Source organism: Typha latifolia, chromosome 15, assembly GCF_019914945.1.
Source record: "Typha latifolia isolate L0001 chromosome 15, TyphaL0001v2, whole genome shotgun sequence".
NCBI classification, from domain to species: Eukaryota; Viridiplantae; Streptophyta; class Magnoliopsida; order Poales; family Typhaceae; genus Typha; species Typha latifolia.
This window is the reverse complement of record NC_133100.1, coordinates 8,926,850-8,949,028: the sequence shown is the minus strand read 5'-3', so window position 1 is coordinate 8,949,028 and position 22,179 is coordinate 8,926,850. Positions and strand designations below refer to the sequence as shown.

The 22,179-nt window shown below is 38.0% G+C and overlaps 5 protein-coding genes across 6 annotated transcripts in view; 2 read left to right on the top strand and 3 right to left on the bottom strand.

Annotated features, from left to right (window-relative positions):
- The first annotated feature begins 49 nt into the window (after positions 1 to 49).
- LOC140801983 (pentatricopeptide repeat-containing protein At1g11290, chloroplastic-like) lies at positions 50 to 2,483 on the top strand. Its single transcript, XM_073157386.1, has 2 exons — positions 50 to 375; positions 459 to 2,483. The coding sequence occupies exons 1-2, from the start codon at positions 355 to 357 to the stop codon at positions 2,154 to 2,156; spliced, it is 1,719 nt and encodes a 572-aa protein (XP_073013487.1). The 5' UTR covers positions 50 to 354; the 3' UTR covers positions 2,157 to 2,483.
- Positions 2,484 to 3,347: 864 nt separating this feature from the next.
- LOC140802316 (small ribosomal subunit protein eS25-like) lies at positions 3,348 to 5,796 on the bottom strand. Its single transcript, XM_073157801.1, has 4 exons — positions 5,604 to 5,796; positions 5,428 to 5,502; positions 5,203 to 5,337; positions 3,348 to 3,628 (listed from the first exon to the last, which is right to left on the bottom strand). The coding sequence occupies exons 1-4, from the start codon at positions 5,604 to 5,606 to the stop codon at positions 3,515 to 3,517; spliced, it is 327 nt and encodes a 108-aa protein (XP_073013902.1). The 5' UTR covers positions 5,607 to 5,796; the 3' UTR covers positions 3,348 to 3,514.
- A 1,198-nt stretch (positions 5,797 to 6,994) lies between these two features.
- Positions 6,995 to 12,430, bottom strand: LOC140802340 (signal recognition particle subunit SRP54, chloroplastic). The gene is made up of 15 exons (XM_073157836.1): positions 12,209 to 12,430; positions 11,968 to 12,100; positions 11,717 to 11,784; positions 11,517 to 11,618; positions 11,141 to 11,293; positions 10,984 to 11,061; positions 10,448 to 10,573; positions 9,749 to 9,851; positions 9,510 to 9,610; positions 9,044 to 9,181; positions 8,798 to 8,941; positions 8,561 to 8,636; positions 7,971 to 8,056; positions 7,719 to 7,844; positions 6,995 to 7,289 (listed from the first exon to the last, which is right to left on the bottom strand). The coding sequence occupies exons 1-15, from the start codon at positions 12,389 to 12,391 to the stop codon at positions 7,185 to 7,187; spliced, it is 1,722 nt and encodes a 573-aa protein (XP_073013937.1). The 5' UTR covers positions 12,392 to 12,430; the 3' UTR covers positions 6,995 to 7,184.
- Positions 12,431 to 14,697: 2,267 nt separating this feature from the next.
- Positions 14,698 to 17,857, top strand: LOC140801836 (N-carbamoylputrescine amidase). 2 transcript variants are annotated; one of them, XM_073157159.1, is made up of 9 exons: positions 14,698 to 14,925; positions 15,384 to 15,432; positions 15,942 to 16,033; positions 16,111 to 16,262; positions 16,346 to 16,392; positions 16,568 to 16,601; positions 16,874 to 17,040; positions 17,181 to 17,277; positions 17,372 to 17,857. In XM_073157159.1, the coding sequence occupies exons 1-9, from the start codon at positions 14,834 to 14,836 to the stop codon at positions 17,545 to 17,547; spliced, it is 906 nt and encodes a 301-aa protein (XP_073013260.1). In that variant the 5' UTR covers positions 14,698 to 14,833; the 3' UTR covers positions 17,548 to 17,857. The 2 variants fall into 2 exon arrangements, with proteins under 2 accessions (XP_073013260.1, XP_073013261.1); XM_073157160.1 differs by having other exon boundaries at positions 14,750 to 15,218.
- Positions 17,858 to 18,346: 489 nt separating this feature from the next.
- Positions 18,347 to 22,179, bottom strand: part of LOC140802147 (rho GTPase-activating protein 4) — a 3,989-nt gene continuing 156 nt past the window's right edge. Inside the window, exons 1-5 of the mRNA XM_073157590.1 lie at positions 21,541 to 22,179; positions 20,646 to 20,766; positions 20,447 to 20,566; positions 19,301 to 19,531; positions 18,347 to 19,168 (exon numbers count right to left, since the gene is read on the bottom strand). The exon at positions 21,541 to 22,179 is cut by the window's right edge and continues 156 nt beyond it. Of these exons, the coding sequence (XP_073013691.1) occupies positions 18,584 to 19,168; positions 19,301 to 19,531; positions 20,447 to 20,566; positions 20,646 to 20,766; positions 21,541 to 21,977 (1,494 nt within the window). The 5' untranslated portion in view covers positions 21,978 to 22,179 and the 3' untranslated portion in view covers positions 18,347 to 18,583. The remainder of the gene's footprint in view (positions 19,169 to 19,300; positions 19,532 to 20,446; positions 20,567 to 20,645; positions 20,767 to 21,540) is intronic.

Here is a 22,179-nt window from a genome sequence, read left to right as displayed (position 1 = left end):
TATAAGTCCGCAGACAAATCTTTATGTGGACTCTAACCAACAATATACATATCGCTTCGGTGTGTTTATTCAAATTTCAGATATTTATGGCGGGAGCTCTTCATCTATCCCTTCCCGTCCCTTCCGTAAACCCATCAAATCATCCTTCTCTTCTTCTCCAGAGGATCGGAGATCTCAAATCTCTCAAACAAATCCATGCCCTAATCATCAAATCTGAGTTCCCACAGTCCCTTCAAATCCAAACTAAGCTCGTTACTCTTTACTCTCTCCTCAACCAAATGGATTTCGCCGAGCTGGGTTTTGAGAGGATCCCATCAAAAGCACCATTCATTTGGAACATAATGCTTCGAGGTTATGCTGTCCACGGATTCTCTGGTAAAGCTCTACTTTTGTACTCCGAGATGCTACAATCTGAAATCTTTCCACCTGATAAGTTTGCTTTCCCATTTATCCTTAAGGCCTGTGGTGCTCTCTCTGCTATAGACGAGGGCCGAGAAGCTCACGGGAGAGCAGTAAAAATTGGGCTTGTGTCTGATGTGTATATCTCGACTGCGCTAGTTGATTTTTATATGAAAATGGGTGAGGTTGAAGTTGCTCGCCAATTGTTCGAAAGAATTCCATTGAAGAACATTGTTAGCTGGAATGCGTTGATAGCAGGATATTCTTATAATGAGTTGGACTTGAAAGCTGTCGGTGCTTTCCAAAGGATGCAGGAATTGGGTTTTGAGCCTAATTCCTCTACACTAGTCTCTGTCCTGCCAGCAGTCGCTAGGGTTGGCAATTATGAAGAAGGCAGACATATTCATAAATTGATGGAAGGCAAGGGATTCGATATTAATGAGTCAGTGATCAATAGTCTGATTACTATGCATGGGAAATTTGGGGAATTGGACATTGCTTATCGACTCTTCGAGGACTTCCAAGAGAAAACAGATGTATCCTGGACAGCTATGATCTCTGCCTACGTCCAGCAAGGAGAATTTGCCAAGGCCCTGGAGCTGTTCCTCCGTATGCAAGCTTTAGGTTTCAAGCCTACAGCAGTGACAATCGCTAGTATACTTCCAGCCTGTGCCAATAAGATGGATCTCAAACTAGGAATGAAGATCCATGGTTGCAGTACTAAGAATGGTGTCAACTTAGATCTAGTTTTTAGTACTGCCCTTGTGGATATGTATGCAAAGTGTGGTTGTATAGTAGAAGCTCGACATGTCTTTGATGATATGCCAGATAGAAACGTAATATCATGGAATGCTATGATCAACGCATTTGGGCTCCATGGTCAAGGGAAGGATGCATTAGAATGGTTCAATTTAATGCAGCTTAATGGTGTGCAACCAAATAGCAGCACGTTTGTTTCAACTATCTCTGCCTGTAGTCATGCAGGGATGGTGGTGGAGGGTCTGAAATGCTTTGAGTCCATGAACAATGAGTATAATCTTGTTCCTGAGACAAAACATTATGCTTGTGCTGTTGATGTCTTTGGGCGTGCAGGCCATCTCAAAGAAGCTCATGACTTCATAAAGAGAATGCCTATCGAGCCAGATGATGGTGTGTGGGGCTCACTGCTTGGTGCCTGTAGAATTCACAAAGACATGAAGCTTGGAAAGATAGCTGCATTGAAGGCTCTTGAGCTTAAGCCAGAAGAACCAGGGTATTACATTCTTTTGACAAACATATATGCAGCTGAAGGTAAATGGGAAGATGCTCAGAAGCTCAGAGTGATCATGAAGAAGAAAAAGATTGTTAAAGAAGCAGGTCAGAGCTCCATCGAAATAGGTGGGATTTCCCATTCCTTCGTTATGGGTGATTTTAGACATCCAGAATGGGGGAAGATATATAAGAAGATGAGAGAGATTGAGGAGAAGTTGGAGGAAGAAGGCTATGTTCCTGATACGAGCTTTTCATTACATGAGGAGGAAGTTGAGAAGGATGAGAGGCTTGCAATGCACAGTGAGAGGATAGCTTTGGCATTTGGACTTCTTAAGAAATCTAATGGGATCCCTATCAGGATAACAAAGAACTTGAGAGTATGTGGCAATTGCCATTCTGCCTTTAAGCTTGCATCCAGGATATATGGAAGAGAAATTGTCATGAGGGACTTGAATCGATTTCATAGGTTTGAAGGTGGCATTTGTTCATGCAATGACTACTGGTGACAGTGGAGAAGGGGGAAAAAGGCAAAGATAGCCAAGCAACTGGAGATTGGCAATCAATTTCAGCAGGATGTTAACAATTCCATAGAAGGAACTTGTGGCTCATCAAGATTATATATGTGGCAGTAGGTGAAGCTCCAACCATAAGCACCTCCGGCAGTTGCTTAGGAGAAGCTGATGACTGTGCAACAGCATATTGATCAAAATCCAGGATCAGTAAACTTTAATAGTGTGAGCAACTAGTTTCGAGTGGCTAAATTTCTAACAATATTGTTGTAAATCTATAAAGTACTTCTGCTTGTTCTTTATAAGTCTTTGGATTTCTCAAAATTCTGGCATGGAAGGCACACTTTATCCCTGAACAAGGAATAAAGTTCTCTTTTAATTTTTTTTATCATTTAAAAACTATAGGTTAGATAAAGCAACTAACCCTTGCCAATATATAAATTGATAATTTGGCTAACCTTATCAAGAAATAAGCCATGGCGAGCCAAATTATACATATATAGTGCTTCGATAAAAAGTTTACTAAATATCAACTTTAATGTCTATAAGAAAATTGAATTCATAACATCAGTCATAAGTTAGTTAAATTCAATTATTACGCTACAGTGATAGCTCCAGAAAAAAGTATTAATACTGTAAGATACTCATCTTGGAAAAAAAAATTGTGCATTTATTTCTTATAGTTAAATATATAATGTTGCTTCGCTTACATTCTGTTGATTATACTCCTAAATTTACACCCAGTTTAGAATCCTCAAATTTGTGACTCAGTTGATTTCAGTGTATTTAGATAGATTATCAGCATATATAATTAAATTGATGATTTGATATCTAATTTGGATGAAATTTTTGTTTACGTCTGTTGTTTATAGTTAAATTTGGATGATTTGATTTCGTCTGTTGTTCAATATTTCTAAGTAAAGATGTGAATGAGAACAATCATTGACCTAAGCAACAAGGCTTCAACCTAGCCAGTGATACCAGTGTCACCCATATCGTTTTATTGACAAATTTAACAAAGCATTACCAAAATGACCAATTTAATAAATAAAAACTATCCCACTTAAATTATAATGACTAATTAAAGAGTTTTTAAAATATAGGAATAAAATAATTTTGAGCATAAATTGAGGGTGATAACATATATTTAACTTAACACAATGCGATACCAAGCTAAAACTGATAACATTAGAAATCACCACCAGATGCATAGAATCCAAATCTTAACCGACTCGTTTATAACAAGTGCAAAACAAAAGCATAAATTCAGAACATCTCAAAAATGAATATCCAGAAACCAATAGCAAAACTGCAAATTCGACTCCTAGAGAATCTATATATTGCAGAAGCTCCCTCTAGGTATTGGTAGCTCTTGTGTAGATCTGCTGGCTGGCATGTGCCGATACCATCCTGATAGCACCCCTTGCCATCAGATCCTTTATAGCCCTTCTGGCCAGAGATCCGTTGATCTGAAAAAATTAAATGCAGATCACAAATATTAGAGAAGTAGGAAATTTACTAACAGAAACTACAAGGAATATCAAACAATCATTCAACAAAGGAAATATAAGGCTGTGGTGGACTACAGTACTGCAGAGAGCATAGTATCTTGATTCCAAAGGCAACATTTAACACGGTATTGCGTAATATATAATGCCAAATTAAGCTGAAAAAAGTTATATAAAAACTGAAAGCAAGAATAGATGGTTATAGTCCTGCAAATTTTTGTATTACACTTTGCAGAACTAAGTATATTATGCAGAATAATAACTTGATATAGTAATATAGCTAACATTGTGAAACCTGATTTGTCATGAACATATTTGAAGATATATTATATATACAATACAAGCCATTGAAGAAAAAAGAATGTGTAGACAATCCAAGTTAACAATGGCCCCATGATGAAGATATGACCACAGCAAAGACACATATGTGTAAGAAGTAAGCATGATATATATACCTAAATTAGTCATGAATAGATCACCAAATATTCGCCACAAACTGACCCACTATACCTAAATTAGTCATGAATAGATCACCTAATATTCGCCACCATTTAGGACAATTAAAAGTATTTGACAATTGGTTTGAGATTGCTAGTCAAAAAATGAAGGCTTGCATAAGGTTATAATGTTAGCTTGGACAGTCACTGTACACTATAACAACATTTTCCTGTTTGTCTACACTATAAATTCTTATAAAACAAGCTTTGAAACGAAAAGTGGAGCACCAAACCTGAGCAATCTGCTCTTGTAGGACTATAGGTTATTTACCCCCCACAGAAGTATGCAAAATTTACAGAAAAATAGATGAGGCCAAACCAATACATTTAAAAGCATTCAAATCATTCCATTTATTGAGAAAAAACAATAAAAAGATAGACATGTGTTCTGTAAATTTATACCAAATAGCATCACCGTGTCACAGCTTGATATCGATAGTAGATTTACATGTCAAAGATATGCCCAAATACATGTTTACCTAAACATATCAATATCTCTATAAAAAATATAAGTTTACATATAATAAAAAGACCATTGCAAATGTGATTAGACATCTCATTCAGGGAAATGGTAAAGTTGATATGATAATAAAATGAGGTCCAATATATCCACATTTATGAAATATAAATAGCTAGATTAAATATTTTGTTAAAAAAGCAGCCAGGTGGCTTGTCCTGTCTACTGTAATTGAAAAGGTGGTTAGGAAGAAAAGCATTGTGCAAGCAGCCTGATCACCCAAGCTGTCTAAATTATACAGACAACGTCCAGGCCACAGTGGTTTCTGCCAGAAAGCAATTAAAAATAAGCTTGAGTTTCCATCCCATTCCTTTGTATAAGCGTGTCTGACCTCACAATTTACATGCTATCGAAGATCTAACATAAAGTACCTAAAATTGTAAGAGATTTATGATTGACTAATATCCCACATCTAACACGTAAGAAAACATAGTAGTTTACTGGAGGTAAGTTCACTAGACAAAATATGGCAAACTTATATCACTGAAAAAAAGGTCAACGGAAAGCCGAAATCTTTTTACCCTCAATCTCTCGGAAAGCACGGAGGGAGTAATCTGCTTGTACTTAGGGACCTCCGACAGCATCTTATCGTAGTTCGCTTGGTCAAACAACACAGCATTGTTCACCTTCTCCTTTTGCTTTCCCTTGCTCCACTTCTGCAATCCAAAACCTGAACAGTAAGCATCGATAATTACGTAAACCCCAACACTCTAAACCTAATCCTATCCCTAACGCTATCTCATTACCTTCTTCTTTTGCTTCCCTCCGCCAGACTTGGCCGGCTTCGAGGACGGGGGAGGAGCCTTCTCCTTCTTCGGCGCCTGGGACCACAAATCAAAGCACAAAGCTTAGGAACAGAGCAAAAGAAACACAGGTAGCGAATCCAGTAGAGAACTGGAGGAAGATAGGTAGACACCATTACCATTCCAGGAAGCTTTTTCTAGGGCTTGGAGATCCGGCCTCAAGAAGAAGGGAAGCAGCCGCGGCCCGAGAAGGAAGAGAAAGACGGTTGAAGACCGAGAGGAGAAATATGATAGGCGTACTTAAGGCTAGGGTTTCTCTCACGTAAATCTAACATGCGGACGGCTGTGATGAAATCATACAAAATGATCTAGGCCGTTGGAATAATTCGAGCCTCCGATATGTATCAAGGATAGTCGGCAGCGTAGTTAGCTTATTTCCGACGACCTTTTAGAAGTCGGCTAAGGCTGAGCGACTTCTTCGTTGCGAGCAAATACAAAAAGAGAGGCTTAATTACATCTACACCATTTGAACTATACTCTGGTTTCACAATACCATCCTAAACTATACCTAATTTTCATAGGATCCCTGAACTCTTTTACGTTACAAATATTCCCTCTAAACTTTAGAAAAATTTTAACATACTCTTCCGTTAATATACCATCAGAAAAATTAGACAAGTCAGCTTACATGACAGTCATATCAAAATACACCAGTTACGAAATGACTTAGATACTCTTATTAGAGAAAAAAGAATTTGATTTTATTTTAATGGGAACAATAGTGGACAAATATACGTTCATCTTTTGTTCTTCCATTCTTGTCTCTCCCTCCCATCATCTTCATTATACTACTCACGACTTGCTCTTGCTTATCGACGAGGCCTGTGCAGTGTGGGATAGGGAGGCGGCAACAAACTCGCTGTCGTAGCCCTTCAGCTCGTGTGCCAATCGCTGTCATCACTTATCTGCTTGCCCATTGCTATCGATGCCCAATGCCTACAAAGGTAGAAGAAACAAATGAAGACCGAAGAGAGACGAGAGAGTAATTATGTTATTTTTTATTTTTATTTAAAATTTAATAATATTATAATATATTAATTAGAGGTATAGTAGTCATTAAGTGTATTTTATCATTGCCGTTTGTATTTTCATTTAGATCTAAAATTTAGAGAGAACATTGTAACCTACAAAAATATTTAGATTGTAATAATTAACCCAAAGAGAAATATATCAAATACCATAGCATAAAAGGTTTCGTAATTACCAGACGTATTAAATACTGTTCCTGTCCACCATCCATGCATATCATCTAGTTATGTTGATTACTTCTAACTTTCACAACTTATTAAACAACACAGCTCTGATGAATGATCACCAATAATGCTTAAGCTGGAAAGATATGAATTGCTTCCATCACCAAACACTAATTTAGTGAAATAAAGAAAGTTTCCTCTTCATCTATGTCTCAGAATCTATTACCATATCGACTACACTTGATATAAAAGGAGAAAAACCACATGAATTCAATGTCATCAGCTCATGCTGAAGCCAGTGTGAGGAGCATGCAAAGTTTCAGAAGATTTATGTCATTAAACTTTTCGTTGTCCGATATTTCCATACAAGGAAAATGAACCCTGACCTTCTGTGAATCTTTAAATTAGCTTACAAATTGCAAAACTGGAGGAGAAACTATGGAACACTCTACAGCAAGCATACAGCAACTAATTTCTTTCAAGACTAAGCCGGTCTGCAATTTCCCCTCAAGTGTTTGTTCCAAAACCACGCGGGGATGGTCTTGCTGCTGAATCTGCAAACAGCCTCCGGGATTCTGATCTCCTCTTCCGCCGAGCAGTACCAGGAGGTGCCTAATAGAAGCAGGTCCCGTGAACAATCATAAGGATAGAAAATAGACACATAAATGGCATATGGAAGTAAAAGAACCATAAGTCATAGTTAAGAATTTATGACTATTACAATCAGTAGTTATAGATAAATCAACCATTTCAAAATTGAATGTAGCAAAAACAAAATTGAATGTACAGCAACTTTTAGATGCATATTTTTAATTCTATGTCAGTGTGCAGTAAATGATAGCAATGTGATCATGTAGCTTCTAACTTGACCAATGAAATAGTGCTATAGTATATCAGAATTTATTTATTGCCCGCTTTTCCATATTGAAGACATGAACAGTTATCCATCAAGCCACCAGAGAAACACAATCGAAGCTGGAACTTGTCCTAATTAACAAAGTTTATCTGCATTTCTAAGTGTAGTGTTCCACCAGAGAATACCTTCTGTTCAGCTTTGAGTGATTCTTCAAGATCACTCAATGCAGGGATCGAACCTCCTTCCATAACCCCCATCAAATTCTTCATTCGGACACGCATTTGAAAAAGCTGAGCAACCAGTTGGCTCACCTAACAAATAAAATATTATTACATTTTACTCAAAGATGCAGAAAACTTTACTAATATGTTCCAAGTGGACAGATTTAGACTGATCTAACTCCAAGTAAAGAGTCAGAGAACTTCAGAGAGAAAAACCTGCTGTTCTGTCTTTCCAGACTCTGTAGCAATTCTTTTCCTCCTAGCAGGCGATTCAGCTAACAGCTCTGGCTTTTCCCGTTCCTCTACATGTTAATGATGATAAATCAATGTTAAAGCAGGCAATGTTGTTGTACATTCCAATGGAAATTGGCAACTTCTATAAACCGCAATTTATAAGCACTTCTACATTGGGCAATTGGGCACTGTGCCATTATCATAGAAACAATATTTGTAGTACAACAAAACATAAATGGGGTCCTAAGATATTTGTGATTTGGAGCTGAGTGAAGGAGAGGTCCCAAGATTTTGATCTGCCACAAAAAGTTTACTATAAATCTGTTTTTACCAATGGAGCACATACTTGACGCCAAAGTTTAATCCAGGTTAAAATTTTTAGAGAGAACAAAAGAACCTTATAAGCGTAGTAGAGAAGGACTTGGATTATGTACTTTATATAGCATAGACATGAACAAAGACCATAAATGTTCAAATGATTGAAGACCTAGAACTCTCTGAAAGATACTGCAAGAGTACAGGATGAAGTCACACTGAGATCAATATCTTCAAAAGCCAGTGATTACACATACCAGGGGTCATTGCATTAATCATTGATTCCATTACTTTCAAACTTTTCTCTGCTTCACGAATTTGCGCTGGAGTAACCTATTTAAAGCAAAAAAAATTCTCAGCACTTTCATTCCCATATGTTTCAGAAAGACTGGTATGTGAACATTGAGAAGACTCAGAACTCACATTTATATGTTTCACTTTATTTCCATTATTCATAAAACAACAAATATGCTAAACTGAAAAGTTAGCATTACCTTCGCCATTCCTGGGATCATTCCAATTACACGGCTCATAGAACCCATTTGTGCAACAGCTCTTGTTTGCTTTAAAAAGTCATTGAAGTCAAAATTTGCACTCATAATCTTCTTCTGTAATTCCTCAGCATCTTCTTGACGCATCTACTTGCATTATTCAGGTCACCATACAATAAAGCATCACCATACAAAGAAAAGATGAAAGGAAACAAACAGGAACAGAGATGGACGACAGCAGAGACTTACGATTTCTTGTGCTTTCTCCACAAATGAGAGAACATCTCCCATTCCTAATATACGCCCCGCCATGCGGTCAGGATAGAAAGGCTCAAGGTCTTCCATTCGTTCCCCTCGCCCCACAAGCTTAATTGGCTTTCCTGACACCTGTCCGCATCATCCAATATGAAGTATGAGAGAATAAAATTTGCGTAATACCTGCATAACTATATGGAGACATGTGTCACTGTTATCCACCCTTCTGCCCATTAAATGAAGATCTTATCAAGCTACGAGAAGAGGCAGAATACAGGAAAGTACTAAACAGGTGTTCCATTGGGATGAGTAACATATTGTTTCTTGATAATCAAAGGTATATTATTCCTAGGATGACCAAAAAAAGGTGCTCGCTTTAGAGCAAATGACCAAAGATATCTTAGATACGAAATATATGTCATGAGCAAAAGTTGAAACTTCTGAGCTAAAAACAAGAAACCTCTTTAACACTCAAAGCTGCTCCACCTCTGGAGTCACCATCCAACTTTGTCAGTATAGCACCAGTAATACCAATCTCTATGTTGAATGTCGTAACCAATGCTGGAAGAAAGCACAAGCTAAAAAGAGTAAGAACAAACACTTTATCTATCAAGAAAATAAGGAAGAACAAACTTGTAATGGTTCAACTATTTGAGAAGAGAATCCCGCATAACATGGTAAAAATTAGGATTTGCATACCTGCTGCTTCTTGCCCAGTCATTGCATCCACCACAAGCAGAACTTCTGTAGGACTTACAGCCTGCTTTACTTCCTTCAACTCATCCATCATTGTTTTATCGATCTGATTGATAAAGGGGGCAGACAGAATTCAACAAGGAGTAGTATTTTTATGCCAAAGTAGTGAGTCATGACATGAGGAGTTGCAAAACTTACAGTAACAAATACTTTGGCGCATTGACATATTTTTTACAGAAAACTGAAACTTATCATGTGGCATACAACTTTTCTATTGTTCATTCAAGCAGTCACAGTTGAGATTCGATATTAAGTTATTTCTTCCAGTATCATCACTTAATATCCATAACTAAACAACCAATTTATTGAAGTGTTAAGTATTAACAAAAGATCAAACATTATAACCGTGACAAAATGGCAAAAATTTCATGATATTAATTGGAAACACAATTATAAAGTAGAAAAGTTCTAGTTGCATGGAAAGATACAGTAATGCAGTATTCAGAAGATGCTGATATGGTGATACGATAGAGGTTCAACTTCTACAGCCACATAGAGTATACCTTGATATGCATTTAATGCCAAGAGGACCATCAGATTTATATATTGAGGCAAAAGAAAATTATGAAATTATCTTGGTAGACGGAAGTGTATCAATTAATAGAGAGAAAGGAAATAAACAAAGGAGGGCTGTAAGCTGACCTGCAGTCTCCCAGCAGTATCCACTATAATAACATCAATCTTCTTCCTTTTAGCCTCTTCCAAACCATGCTTGGCAATTTCTGAAGGCCTTACATCTGTTCCTTCAGAATAAACTGGTACACCCACCTGTTACATCTTAAAACTTGCAATAAAAACACCCTAAATGACACATAGATAATCTACATAGCAGAAATTCTATAGAAGAATGAGAGATATAGTGAATGACTTGTCGAAATACAGAAACAGAAATCCAGTTTAGAATACTACATGTCATTGTTTAAACCAAATGATAGGTCACAAGCCACAACACTAGGAAGATCTCATACTTGTGCTTTAGAAGATATGCTAGAAAGAAAGAAACCTAAAACCAACTATAATGGCCTAGGAGGCATTTAACAATATTGTGTCACATGAGGTTTCAAAGTTTCCAATTTCCAACTTATCAACTCAGAAAGATGCAACATGCATGAGAAGTTCAATAAATCAATCCTTTGTTTATAACACTTTGGAAGAATATCTCAACCCATTAGGCTCACCTGTTCACCCAGTATTACAAGTTGGTCAATAGCAGCAGGTCTGTACACATCTGCAGCAACAAGCATACAGCTCTTGCCCTGTAATCCATGTTTCAAGTATTAGTGTCAAACAACCATATGCACAATCCCTAGTAAATATAAGAGTTATGAATTTCACCAGTTTCTTAAGATAGAAAGCAAGCTTTGCACAAACAGTAGTTTTCCCAACACCTTGTAGGCCTGCTAATAAGAATACTGTGGGGCCAGATTTAGCAAATACCAAGTCGGACACTTCTCCACCCATGAGTTTCACAAGTTCGTCGCGCACGGTCTGCAATTTGAAGAGATGTTATTGCTCCATCCTCCCAATGCATCAATTTCTTGAGAATATTATTATTGTGCAATGGCCAGGACACAAAAGTTTCAAATACGAATTTTCATCGTACTCACTTGTTCAGTTACTGAACCAGGGCAATTGAGCCAAACTAATAGACCTCTAATTCTTTTGGTAGTTATATGTAAAGTGATCCACCAGTAACAACAGAATTACATACCTTCACTAATTGTTGGTCAGGCCGCACCCCTCTGATCAGCCCAGTGCCAACAGCTTGTTCACTAACAGATTGCACAAACCTTCTTACAACTGGTAAGCTTACCTGAATGAAGTAAGAGTTACAACTAAATAAGATAGGACATAGGGAAAGAAAAAATATCACTGTGCATCAAATCCATGAGACTAACACAACCAACTCACATCTGCTTCCAAGAGAGCCCTTCTGATATCCCGCATTGGTTCAGCAATGTTCTCCTTTGTCAAAGTATCTGAAACATGGAAAAGTTCCATTAGCAAGAGCTGATACTGTAGCTAAGACTGCCTGCAGTTACGCTTGGATACTAGCTTTCTAAGATTGACATATTACAAACATATAGTATGCAACCTAAACAAGACAAACAACTCTGAAATATATTAACTTAAAAGAGGGAAATAATGGAAGAGGAGCAGACCTACACCCCTGAGCTTGTTCCATGCCGTCTCAAGCCCACTCGTTAGCTGCCCGAACATCTCAGCCCTCACTTCCAGGCATCCTCCTCGACTAACATTGCGGGATTCCGAGTAGACCCAACTCCACACTTCCCTCTGAAACAAAACAAGACGGTATACAACTCCACGTCAAACACAGTCTTAGAGAAGAAAGGGAGATAAAGGAGGCAATTTTGTACTCAATTTTGCAGCATTAGGGCTTACAGAGAAGGGATTTGAAGGAGAAGAGCCGAGGGAGACGGAGGTGCCCGTCCACGAAGAGGAGTGCGCCGTAAGCGTCTGCTTTCCCGCGCTTTTCGAGCTGCGGACAGAAGCGCGGGAAGGGAGGGTGGGCGGGAAAGTGGAGAGGTGGCGGGAAGCGACGCCGGAGAAGGAGAGCGTCTCCATGAGCGAGGACTGAGGAAGAAGAGGAGGGAAGTGGGAGAGAAGGACAAGATAAGATTGGATTTTTCTTCCGTTATAACGGAAGAGCAACGGAGTCATGCACGTGACCGGCGGACGCCGTGCCTTTTTTCCATTTTTTTAAGCTACTATTAATTATTAATTAGGTCATAAAACATTTTACAAGTACTAAACTACAATCATTTAGATTAAAACCATTATTAAAGCCTTTAATCATCGCGCATTAATTTTAGTCTTTGAGGAATCAAAATCGGATGGTATCTTAACTTTGATGTTCATACTTAAAATCCACCAGTGGCTGCTAATAGAGTTTTTAAGTCTTTAATTTACTACTCTCATCCAGATGCCACTCAGAAACGCAAGTAAGCTACTGTTATGACAGCAAGAGATCCATAAATCTTTCTTCAAAATAAACTGCTTGCTATGATACAGCGCAGAGATTAGATAGTTCTTTAACAACATTAATAGTTCATTTACAAAGAAAAATCCACAGAGGTAATTAAGAACTTCATTTATACAAACATTACAGGTTATTCCAGCATTAACGCTGGTTACAGATAAGTTTATTCATCGTTAGTCCATCCTTCATCAACCTCTATGAGGCTCCTCTGCATCCTGTCAAAGATAAATAATATTAAAAAGAGCAGGTTAGTAGTATTTACAGAATGATTTCCCCTTAATTAACCTAAAATTTAAGCAACACACGAGGATTAGAAATCAGAAAGGAAGACGGAAAGAGACATCCTCACCTTGCCAACTTTCGCCTTCTCTTTCTCAGCCTTCTCTTTCTCAGCCTTCCTCCTCAACTTCTCCATCTTCTCCCTCTCCATTTTCTACACAAAAGCGTAAATACCAGTCCATTAAACACTAAGCCAAGCTTTACCAATGGCCACTAACGAAGAAGTACTAGGAAGAGGGATCGAATAGAGACCTGGATGTATACATTCTCTGCTGCTCTCTCCTCCTCGCCGAGGACTCTCCCTTTGCCATCGCTAAAATAGCGAGGAGTACTCATCCGACCACCAACTATTCCTTCCATCTTCGCCGCTATTCTCGGTTGAGATAAGCGGGAGAGTCGCATGGTAGCGGATCTTATAGCCATGGTTTAGACTTGCTCCCCAACAAGGCTACTAAAGCTAGTATATAAATGGCGATAATATAAAGGAGACGACGAACAGGGAGGCGATAAGGACGAAGAAAACCGACTGGGCCCCACTGTTGCATATAAGTGGTTTTGGAAAACCACGACAATGTTTCTCGCGGAATAAAGCTTTCAAATAAAGGTTATCCGGAGGATAAGTGGATAACTATTCGACGAGGATTATTCTCGATGGTTCATGAAGAATAGATTTGAGGATAATTATGAGATAATACTGTTGCTCATTTTTCATGAAGATTACTTTAACAGCTTAACGCTCCTTCCATTAATTACCGATTAACTTTTTAATTAAACAAATAATATATAAATATCGCATCATGAATATTGGATCCTCTAGATATTATTTTTTCCTTCGAAGAAAGAAAATTTGCGGATAAAATAGCCATTTGAAATGTTATTAATATTAATATGGTTAGAGGGTGATTCATAAAGTTAAAAGAAATTTATAAATGAACCCTACATTTATTTTTATTATTATTATTCATATCCTATCAGATTATCATCCAGACTCCATCGTTACTTTTCCTAAGCAACCAATTATTATATAGATTAGTTAAAATAATTATAGATATAAAATAACATTAATATCTTTGAATAAATTTTGCTAGCGGAAGGTAAAATTTTATAAAAAATAGTTTCCAAAGTTAAATAAGCAGCATTTTATTTTATTTTTCTATTTTTAAAATAAAAGACAACGTGTTGTTTTTATAACTTAGGAGATCTTTTCTTTTTCTTATAATTTTAATATTATAAAAGAAATATTTTTTATAATATATTAAATATTTTATAAAATATTTAAATTATATATGTTCTTTTTATTTTTATTTTATATTTTTTATCAAATTAGTAAAATATGAGAAGAGAAAAAGAAAGTAGTCGAAAAAAATGAACAAATACAATGGAGGGATAAAAAGGAGGCATAGAGAAGTGAGAGTATTTTAGTAGTTTAGTTAATGTTAGTTAGTTAAAAAAGAAATGAGGAGTTAGATTATAAAATTCTTAAGAATAAGGTTTGAATTATAAAATATGTGAAATATAGCATGTGGTTTGTAAAATAAAAATAAAAATAAAAATAAACTAGTTCGTGCCAAAATATCGGGCTAATATGATCGGAATCCGGCCCAGCACTGGAGCCCATCAGTGTGGAAGCTCACCTTCATAAGGAGCGAGTCTGAGACTCATGAGTGTCATTCTTCCCTTCGCCTTTTCCTTGCAGGGTTCCTTTGCTAAGAGAGTGAAGGAGAGGAGCAAAAAGAAGCTCGCAAGGAATGGAGAACGGCGGCCGACGCAAGGTGGTCCTTGCCACCGTCCAGTTCGCTTGCTCCGACTCCGAATCCGAGAACGTCGACACCGCTGAAAGGTTCTTCCTTTCATCTCCCATACTTCTTTCTCTTTGATGATTCCGTTGTTTCATCAGGGTTTAGGTGTGTTTCGGAGATTACACAAACGGATTAGGATTTACGAGGATGGTTGAGATTTGTATCAACAGAAATTTATTCGAGGAGACGATGCCTTATCGATACTTTGATGGAGGGATTTCTCTGAACCGTTATTTTCTGGGCTAATTAGCAAAGAAAAGGCCAATTACTATGTACATCTTCCTAGAGAGGCTAAACAAAGAGGATTTTGTGCTTCCTTATGATCTCAATGTCGGTAATGAGTGAGAAAATTGTTGTTTGCCTAGAGACTATATAATTAATTATCCATCTAAGGTGGATATATTGTTCTTCATTGTTTTCTCTCTCTCTTTTTTTTTTTTTTTTTTTTTTTGAGAGAGAGAGAGAGAGAGTCAGAACCTAAAATAGTACTTCTGTGCAGGTTAATTAGAGCAGCTCATCAGAAGGGTGCTAATATTGTCCTCATTCAGGTGTATATATCTTGATACACATCTTATGTTGTTCCTTTAGATTATTATCTTTGTTTCCTGTCCTAGTTTTCTAACTTTAGATGAATGGTTAAGACTGCTGGTCAATTTTGTGCGTCATTTATGCTTTAACTTTAGAACTGTGGAAACGCTAGGAACCAGAGCAGATTATTGCATATTTTTGCTTTCATATGTTAAAATACTTGGTCTTCCTCCTCTTCAGCTTTGTGGCTATTCTATGTATGCATTTCTTTTTATATGTGCTATTCTATGATGCTTTCACAGGCTTCTAGCAACTAGAATCTCTCTTTTTTTTCTTTTACTGATTGTCTTCCAGTTGGCTTGTTGTTGGATCGCTTTTGTTGATTGTATATTTGGATATTCAGTTGGCAATTTACTTGCTCTATATTTGCACGTAGAAAAGCTGTTTGTCTGATTTAAGATAAAAATAGTAACAACAGAAATAACTTTCTTGTGCTTCTGTTTTATAAGCTTTGTGTCATATGTCTTAGGAACTATTTGAAGGCTATTATTTCTGTCAAGCTCAAAGGGAGGATTTCTTTCGACGAGCTAGGCCTTACAAAGGGAATCCCACAATTTTAAGGTAGGCCTTATAAAGGGAATCCCACAATTGTAAGATACTCCACTGTATAGAGTCATGGGTCACATTTGTATTCACAGGATGCAGACACTTGCAAAGGAGTTGGGTGTTGTGATACCTGTTAGTTTCTTTGAAGAAGCAAATAATGCCCATTACAATTCTGTAGCAATGATAGATGCTGATGGGACAGATCTTGGGTTATACAGGAAATCACATATTCCAGATGGGCCAGGCATGTACCAGATAGCAAAAATTAACTCAACTATTGCATGATCTATTTCTTTCATGTTAACTGGCGCAATTTATTTTTTCCAGGATATCAAGAGAAGTATTACTTCAATTATGGTGATACAGGTTTCAAGGTAAATTTTGGTTTTATGTTTAGTCATATATTATGGATAATAATTTATAACATAGCTGATCATAATTGCAGTTTATTTTGATAATCTTTTGGTGTTACGCATTACCTATCTTCTTAATGCTCCCCTCCCTTTTGAAATTTGAACTAACAATGTTCAATGCTGCCAAGTGAAACAGGTTTTCAGTACTAAGTTTGCCAAAATTGGAGTTGGTAAGTTATTCACTTATTTAAGAATGCTAGTTAGAATTTTGTTGCACAATGTATTAATGACATTTTAGTTGTCGAAATTACTGAAAATGCTATACCTTTTCTTTTAGGATGATACTGAATACTAAGTCCTGTTGTTTAAGGAATTAAGGGTAATAGGTTGATGAAGGATGATTTGCCATTACATTCTCCTCTTTGAAATTTGATTAATATGCTTACCCTTAGATACTCGAAGTAGTTATTTGACTAAAGTGGTTGCTTCCTTTCTATGGCAGCAATTTGCTGGGATCAGTGGTTCCCAGAGGCTGCACGCAGTATGGTTCTTCAAGGCGCAGAAATACTTATGTATCCTACTGCAATTGGATCTGAACCGCAAGATGCAGGGCTTGACTCCCGTGAACATTGGAAGCGTGTCATGCAAGGCCATGCTGGGGCTAATTTGGTAATCTTTCATCCACTCTTCTAATTGGTGTTGCGCCTAGTTTCTTGAGTACATGGCTTGACTTGCTGGTTAAGCCAATCTCCTCACCTTTGCATAGTTTCATCCCCCCATCTATCAGCGTAATGTTTAATATGACACAGGTTCCATTAGTGGCTTCTAACCGTATTGGGACGGAGACGATCCAAACTGAGCATGGTGACAGTGTGATAAAATTCTATGGGAACTCATTCATAGCTGGTATTTCCATTTTGGTTTGTGGATGCAGTCTGTTAGAGCTTAGAAGTCATCACTATTCCCTAGTATTCCACTAACTGACCATGCAAAAACGCAGGGCCAACCGGAGAAATGGCAGTGCTCGCAAATGACAAAGATGAAGATGTGCTGGTTGCAGAGTTTGACCTGGACAAAATCAAGTCCCAGAGGCATGGTTGGGGTGTGTTTAGGGATCGGCGTCCAGATCTGTACAAAGTGCTCCTGACACTCGATGGCCAAAAATCTTCTTCATGATGTTGATGCTCTGGATACATGAAATGAAATCGTGACCATAAAATAAGATGTCTTGAAGACAGAAAAAATGTACAATTATCATAAGTTGAGGAAACACAATCTTTCAACTCTGTTGAAATGTCTCTACTGGGAGAAAGGATTCATGGTTGTATCAACCTAGAAATTGTCAAATGATCCTTGTCCCATATTTCCGTCACCTTATCTAATTTAGTCCAAATCAGTACGCATGAACTTCTCAGTGTTTACCCTCATGTATTAGATTGTTCTTTTGTCTGTTTGCCATGGAATCTGAATCATGCGATACAATCAAGCTTTGATACTGTTATGCATCTATCATCAAATGTTAGTGTTTCTAATTGTAAAACCCTCAAGTGTTACTTAATTGCTAGTACGTATACAGTCCAAGCTCTCAGAGCCGACGCCTTTGATCTAGAGGTACAGGAACTCGGCTGAAGCTGGCATTGCTCCTCAAGAGTAATATATATGTGCTGGTTCTTTCAATTTAAGTTGATGTCGACGTATCAAAGCTTGTGCGTGGCATAGTAACAATCATGTTTCATGCTCTCATGGTAACTTTCAGTGTTGACTTGTTTTTTCAAGGAAAAAAAACGGGAGAAATTCCATTATATTCTCTACAATGAGTATTGAAATTACAAACTATAAATTTGTGAAGATGAAGAGAAGAACAGCTCTCGTCCACCCAGATCTCACATAGGTGGAAGAAGTTTACAGACAGAGAAACAAGCCGACCACTTCTATTAGTAAAAGTCACATTGAGAGTAAGACCAGCCTCAGAAACTTTGTGAACATCCAGGCAGTTCATTTCAAAAGACCAAGATTTACAAGAAAAACAGGAACACTTTTTATCACTCAATGATTTGTTTTTGGAAACCAGAAATAGTTAGTGCAGAAAGTACTAGTACACAAAATCATACTCCAATCACATATAGAATCACTAAAGCAAACGCACAACACTCAGCTGAATCCTATTGTCAAATGCATGTAAATGGGAATGGCGAAAGACCGGTGGAACATTTCACCTCCATGCTTCAACACGCTCCGACTTTGAATTAATACGACTAACAATGCTTGTCCCCCTTGACTTGTCAGCCGGTAGTGCTGCTCTTATCACAGACTGTCCTTTCGCTTTTCTTGCTCCTCTTTTGTGACTTGGAAACCTGATAGTCTTGTTCCTACGTGCATTAGTATGAGTCTTATTAGAACCATTAGTAGCAGTGTCTGGGTCACTAGTTGAGCCATCAGTGCATGCTGGAATCCCAGAAGATGGTCCATCGTGGGAATCCACTGATGCTCCTTTTGCATGAGAGGCTTGAGAACTATCAGCTGGCTCATCAGTGGTGGAATTTTCTTCAGGAAGGTGTGTGGGACTGTCCAAAATAGGTTCCTTGGGAAGAAATTTTTGTTCTGGTCCTTCTTCACAGCAAGTCTCTATAGGAAGTCGAGGATTTTGATGACCATTTTCATCAGATGGATCTATATCATGGGATGAAGCATCCTCTAAATTGGTTTCCTGTCTCCCTTTAAGTATCCTCAGGATCAACATCTTGAGAAAGTTCATCACTTGTACGGCGTACATCAACGCAGTCAAAGGATCTGCCATCTGTGATCAGTACATAGTAATTAACACCAACATGCATATATAGTAAGGACAATAAAGTAGAAAAATCTAGATCAGCTCACGAAAACCACTGCTAAAGAAGCAAAAGAAGAGTATGAATGCACATCATGTTACCTGGGTCATGTTTGGAGCAAATACCATTGCAATATTGCGTGCATTCATCTTGTTTATCTGTTCTTCTTGGACAACATCAGCCATCAAATTGATAGCCCAATCAAGTAAGGCAGCTTCAGTTGGTGGCAGAAGTTTAGCAAGCTGAGCACAATCCTCTTCTGATTGACACTGCATCACCTGCTCAGGTGGAAGAGAGTCCAGCACCCCACTTGGAAGTTCTCTAAACCAAGCCTACAGATGAAAAGGTATATGAGAATCTGGCATCATACATGGTTTATGCTTAATGAAATCATTGTCCTGATGAAAAAGCCACTAATTGAATATAATTTTACGAACAGATATTTCATATGTTACAGACTAAATCATAATATAGTTGTAGAGAAAAATCTAGCAGCAGAATAGACTCAAAAAGAAAAGGGTTTCTGGGCGTGGTCCACCATTTCAGATGGTAATATTATGACCATCATCTTCATTCACTACAGAATGGATCTGGCACAAAATGATGGTAAGTGGCAAATTACTTATCAAGTGAGAGGGACAATTAGTATAGATATAATTCACAATAATCAACTATCCTTATAAGCTATAACTATACACAAGAAAACTGTCCAACAGAGATGCTCAAATATTATAACTTCAGATAATATTCACTTAATTCAAAATTTCCCAAGGAATAAGTCCATCTTGGCTGATCATATATGCCAAAAATCAAGTCTTTCTAGCACAGTTTGATAGACCTCCTACCCATGATTCAGAGAGTATAGCCGCTGCAGGTGACAATCCAAAAGCTATTGTAGACTGTCTTCAATCTCATTGAAATGGACCCTTGCATCTCAACTTAGATGTAGCTTACTTACCACTAAGTATCACGCTTTGGGTAGAGTATGGCCGCAAGCGATCATAGAGAAAACACAAAAAAGGATTCCTACTTTTGAAAAAGACATATTGTACACAAATTACGGTTATAAAAAGATATTGCAGAATACTAATTCAGGATAATTTGGCAACTGTTCTTTACAGTTCACACATCCTAGAACAATCTTCCCCATTCCAAAATTTAGATTTTCATGCAACAGTTCTTAACATCCCCGTGCAGCACAAGCTATGGTCTAAAAACCATTGCAGATGAGAATTGGCAGAGATTACCTTTATAAGACCTGCCAAACAGTGAACATCAATACCATCTGGCACAAATCCATTATTTAATTGGTCCCGCACATACTCCTCTTGGCTATTCTCTGCATTGATTCTGAAAATACCTTCTGCCTGTACAATTAAAAATCAAGATTAATTTTATCTTAAAAGCATCAGAGAAATCATTATTTAGAAAGAATGGAAGACATACCCGAAGCCCGCCTTGCTCATAGAGACGTCTTTGCATTAGCAAGAGTATAGTTGGAACACTATTACCCCTAGAATCATAAGACAACTGCATTGATTCGGTTGAAACACCAAATACAGTTGCACTGCATGAAAAAGATATTCAAGATGAGGCAAATGCTTTTACTGAATGGGACATGAGAAAGCGCACCAAAAAGTTCTGATGAGAAATTATTAAGCGTACAACTCCTTCCATCAATGTCATATTAGCAACAGGGGACATCACTCAAGTGGGAGGATCAGGAAAGTGGATGAGAGGATATGAGTGCTGAACGTTAAAGCTTTGACAGAGAAAAGGTAAAACAAAGTGAAAAGAAAATACAAAAGAATTGACAAAATGGATGAGCTCACAGAAAAACGAGGGATAGCTATGCAATGTTTGATTGTCCAAATTTGCTCATTTCCATTCAAAACTTTTGAGAAAAGGATGGAACTAAAATTGCTGCGGTATGGTATACGAGCGGTGAGTTCGATTAATTGGTCGAAAACTCTGCACAGGTCAGAATGAACAGAAATTGCAAAAAAGTTTAGAATGGCAGCATCCAACTTTCTCTATCTCCAATAGTAAACCTGCTTGTGGGAAAGCTCCAATTGTAGAAACCCATCACTGAAGAACTGAAATTGCCATTAATAACCTCAAAACCATCAGATAAGATCTCTTCTCAAGTACTGAAGACCCTCTTCAACTTCGAGAAATTGGTTAATAATTTCATATCATTAAAAAGATGCAATCTTTCACTTTTATTCTGCTGGAAAAGGAGTCCAATTTCTCACACTCGAGGAAATGCCAAATTCCATCAAACTCGTGAGTTAACAAACGAGGAACATAAGAAGGCAAACAAGTAGAAGAGAAAGAGGACCTGGCGCTTGGAGCTCTTCGCGGAACCTCCGGCTCGAACTCGACGGGCAGCCCGAGGAACCCATGGAATCGATCGAACGTGACGTGAGCGACGTGCCGCACGTCCGTTGGACATCCGATCTCCATCGACCCTAGCTCCTCCTCCCCCTCCGTCTTGCACCCAACCAGTGACTTCCTAAACAACGTCAGCAGCAAAGCCAACACAGACAGCTGCTCCTTTCTCTTCCTCTCCTCTTCCTCTTCCTCTTCCACTTGCTCTACCACCACTCCTCTTCTCCTCCTCCCACTCTTCCTCTCCTCTCTCGGGCCCTCCTCCCCTTCTGCCCCATCCAAATCCCCATTGCTTAAATGGGTCGCCGAGCCATCATTCGGGTTACAGGAAAGGGAAGGACTTGGAGAAGAAGGGAGGTGGGAGGGGGACCGAAGCACCTCGGTCATGGCTGGCTATACTAGAAGGGGGTGGATATTATGGCAAAAATTGGTGGGTTGTGGGCCAAATCCAATACGAAACGAGAAAAGGAAGAAAAAAAATCGGATTTTTAGAACACGGTTGCTCTCATCCTAGGCTCCCATTTTGGGATTGGAGGAGGATGGAGAGGAGATTGGGGATCAGAATAATTCTTAAAGGGGTGGAGTTGGA